Source organism: Helianthus annuus, chromosome 16 (assembly GCF_002127325.2).
Source record: "Helianthus annuus cultivar XRQ/B chromosome 16, HanXRQr2.0-SUNRISE, whole genome shotgun sequence".
In the NCBI taxonomy this organism is placed as follows: Eukaryota; Viridiplantae; Streptophyta; class Magnoliopsida; order Asterales; family Asteraceae; genus Helianthus; species Helianthus annuus.
Genome location: NC_035448.2, coordinates 44,415,194 through 44,419,265, shown reverse-complemented (window position 1 = coordinate 44,419,265; position 4,072 = coordinate 44,415,194). Strand labels below are relative to the sequence as shown.

General features: G+C 30.6%; 1 protein-coding gene across 1 annotated transcript; it reads left to right on the top strand.

Annotated features, from left to right (window-relative positions):
- Positions 1 to 1,889: 1,889 nt before the first annotated feature.
- LOC110870192 lies at positions 1,890 to 2,954 on the top strand. The gene is made up of 5 exons (XM_022119392.1): positions 1,890 to 1,976; positions 2,054 to 2,383; positions 2,451 to 2,630; positions 2,728 to 2,859; positions 2,943 to 2,954. The coding sequence occupies exons 1-5, from the start codon at positions 1,890 to 1,892 to the stop codon at positions 2,952 to 2,954; spliced, it is 741 nt and encodes a 246-aa protein (XP_021975084.1).
- The last annotated feature ends 1,118 nt before the right edge of the window (positions 2,955 to 4,072 follow it).

Below are 4,072 nucleotides of genomic sequence, written 5' to 3'. Positions count from 1 at the left end.
ATGTAAATATTTCATATGGTGACAACGTTATATTTCATCAACCGAGAAACGGAAAGTACACATACCAACGAAAGCTCTTTAGGATCTTCCATCAGTTGAACAAACCATAGAACCATTTTGTACACTGCAATGTATGATACTTATTATTTCAAATTCGTAATTTATATGGTTAAATATGTTACTATAAAGTTTTTTTAAAAATCATCAAAAACACATAAATTTTGCATATTTCATCCAAACATCTTATTCTGAATAAAATTCATAATTTATAATGTTATGATGATTTCTTAAAAAGAAAAAGTTTTTTCTTACCCATTCTTTATTTACTTTCGTGTTCCGGGAACCTATTTGTTTAACATAAAGTTATAATATTTACATAATTTTAGAAAAAAATTAATTATGTTAACCATTGCCTTCGTTCGTTAAGCATAAATTTATTCCTTTTATGACTTATAGCATCTATCAACTTTGTGAACACTCTAAATCCATGATGTTCTTAACATGCAATCTGTAAATACTACTGAATTTTTGTTTTAATCGATTTCCCTGATCATTCTATATCAGATCTATGGTTAAATATCTCTTTAACTGATTGTATTATCCAAAAAATACTAACCGATTAACAAAATCGATGATACGAATCGTACCTTTTCTTTGAAATTATATAGCAATCTTTCTTCGGTACACTTTGATTGTCTTCAAGATCATGTAAGAAACCAACTTGAAAACCCTAACCGATGAGTGATTGTTGTTGATGAAGTGATATTAGTTTTTTAATATTTTGATATAATAGATTAATAGAAAGTAATGATGTTATTTCTTTGGGAGAAGGTATTGACGTGATGTTTGTTGATAAGCAACGGCTATGTTATAATTTGTTTTTTTTAACATTTTGTATTGTTTTAAATTAATTATAATTTATCTTTTGCTTATCTAATATAGTAAATGAGAAATAACAGTATATTATTTAATTAAACCATTGAAGTATTTAGATTGTAAATATAAACTATGTTAGTTACTTTCCATATTAAAAGACTTTCTAAAATTTTATAATATTTCATAAAATTAAAGATTTTCCATTATATTTTAGTCATTCAAATCTTACCAAATATTATTACTTATTACAATTACTAACTAATATTTTAAAAAGTAAACCAAGTTTTTACATCCCAAATACCAAATATATATAAGGTATTGAAAAATTTAATTCAATATTAAAAAATTTCGGTTATTATTCAATAATATTAAAAAGAACTACTAAATGATTACACATAATTTTATTCCTATATCTCTTCTATTTTTATTTCAACATTTTTGTCATATTTTATTGTTAGTGCATATGTCTGTTGACTTCGTCTTGTATCGAGTCATGTATTAGAATAGATAGACCAGAAAGCACGAAATGCCAGAAAGCATGAAATGCCAGAAAGCACGAAATGCCAGAAAGCATGAAATCCCAGAAACCATGAAATGCCAGAAAGCATGAAAGTTCGTGAGGTCTGGCATTCCTATAAATAGGTGAGTCTAGGTCTTCATTTGTAACTTTTGTGATTCCAGTAGCGAAGCTCTGCTGAAGTGTCACCAGCTCGTGTAACTTTGTCAAATCAATACAAGAGACAGTTAAAGTGATTCTAAGTGCAAATCATGCTGCTATAACATCAATATGTCTGATTCCGCCTTTCGTATTGATCGAGAGCTCTTCTGAACGTCTCGTTTGATCGATTCCCCGATCCTACATTTATAATATTACAAAATCTCTGGTATACAAAAGATTTCTTATTTCCTTATCTTTTTCAAAGTTAACGAGTTTTGTAACCTTATAAATACAACCGGTTTTACATTAAACCTATTATGTCAAATTGAATTTTGCCTTTTATTTATAAACAATCATGTTTTCAAACTCTCATGATGTCTCTTCTGAGTTTTTTAACAATGCATCTTTCAGTAGCATTGATGTGTTATGGGAAACAACTAAGGTATGCATAACTAATTTTCCGTTGAACTTTTCAATTATGTAGTTTAACTGTTTCTTGCATTTTGCAATTTTTTTTAGCCAAAGTCTCTTATCATATTCGGTATCATCAAGAACGTATTTACAAGTTTTGGTTGGCACTACATGACATGTCCAACGTGTTTACATGAGGCTACTATGGAGATTGAGCAATACCTTCCACCTGATGGTTCTTTTGATTTTAAGAAATACGAAATTTATCGTTGCTCTAACTATGAATGTTTTGAACACATCATAAAACCTCTACCGAAATTTAAGATCAAAATTGAAGTTGAGGACGATAGTGATTCAACTCATCTTATATTATTTCATGATCAAGCTATACATGTTTTGAATAAGTCTGCTGATGAATTGCTAAAAGAGAATGAATCGGTATATTTTCAGTTTATAATACTTTTATTCTATAATAATTTTTTTAACATTTGTAAAATATTAACAGATCGGTGATTATCCGACGTTTCCAAAGGAGATTAAGTCTTTGGTTGGGAAGTTGTTTGCTTATAAGATTCAAGTTACCCACGATAATATCGAAAAATTTGATGAAGTTTATGATATCACTGCGATAAGCAACGATTATTCTGTTATTTCCCATGTTAAAAAGAGCCTTTTGACTGCACAGGTAATAATATTGCTTATGAAGAATACATATTATTATTTATTATAGTAAATTGTTAAATATTTAAGTAAGTAATAAAAAAAATATTTTGCATTTACAGGAGGAGAATATCGCAAAAGGTAAACGTAATCTGTATGAGCTGTATGACATTGATCCAACATTTCCGAGTTGTTCTACAAAGCGTAAGATCGATGAAGAAAAGATGAGAAAGATTTTGATTGAAGTCTACAGAGTTACTAATGAAGAAATCATTTTTTATTTTTTTAGTCACAAGAATTTAAGATTTCTTATTTCAGTTTTTCTTTTATGTATTAGACTCGGTTTTAGTTTTTATAATTGAAGTTCTGTTTTTTTTCATTTATAATCGTTTTATTTATGTTTAATGTTTTAAAATTCACAGTTTTCATAAAATAGAATAATATTATTGATTATGTTTAAATGGGAACTTTAATCTAAATTTAGAAAGTACGTAATTGAATGTAACCGAAAATCAATTCAGCAACTTTAAGAGATAATCTCAATTAGTATAATTGATTATATAATAGAATAAAGACCTTTATTTAACCCTTTCATCTTGCATTAGAATATTTGTTATGCATAATATTTAATAAAATTCAAAACAGACAACTTCCCACTTTCTGTAGGATCGGTTTTCGACTCCGAAACGATTGCGAACCGACTCGTGTAACGTGCGGAATCCGTACACGAACGTGACCGAACACACACGACGTACTAAATCTGTGATTCGATAAAAGATCTGAAAAGTACAAAGTCACGTGAATCACCTAGAGCACTTTCTCTATCTACTTTCTCTCTCTAGGCACCAAGCTCTCCAAAGATCCAAATGAGCAAAAGTTTTAAATTCTAACCCTAACACATCTATTTATAGGCCAAGGCTTTAATGAGAAAACTCATTAATTACAATATTGCTACCTTGCCTCTCTTATCTAGATATTACAATATAAGGCTAGTATTAAGTTGTTTCCGCTACGATCTGTCTTGACGGAGGCGATAGACATAAATGCACCAACAGACCCCCCCCTTGGATATTGCCGCAGTCAATCTCGTAGCATCTTGTCTTTCTCTCTCTCTCCGAGTCTTCTTGAAAGTTTAAAATCTTTAGCAACATAGACTCCCTCTAGCTTAAACAGAATCCCTGTGGATCTGTCTTCAACTTCAGCTCCCTCTTTCAGTAAACTCTTTTTTCAGGCTCCCCCTTTTGTCAAGCATCCGTGCTTTTGGGATCGACACCTGGCTTTCCGATTACAAGCTCCTCCAGGAGAGTTACCTGACTCCTTGAATGCACGCTTCCCCTTGCGTTGAGCTCGTCTTCAGACTCCCCCTGAGTCGGCTATCGGGATCGTAGTCTGGTACAACATCTGCAAATCTCAAACATTTATAAGTGAAAATGTTTTGAGCATTCAGGATTGAAAATCCTGGCTCTC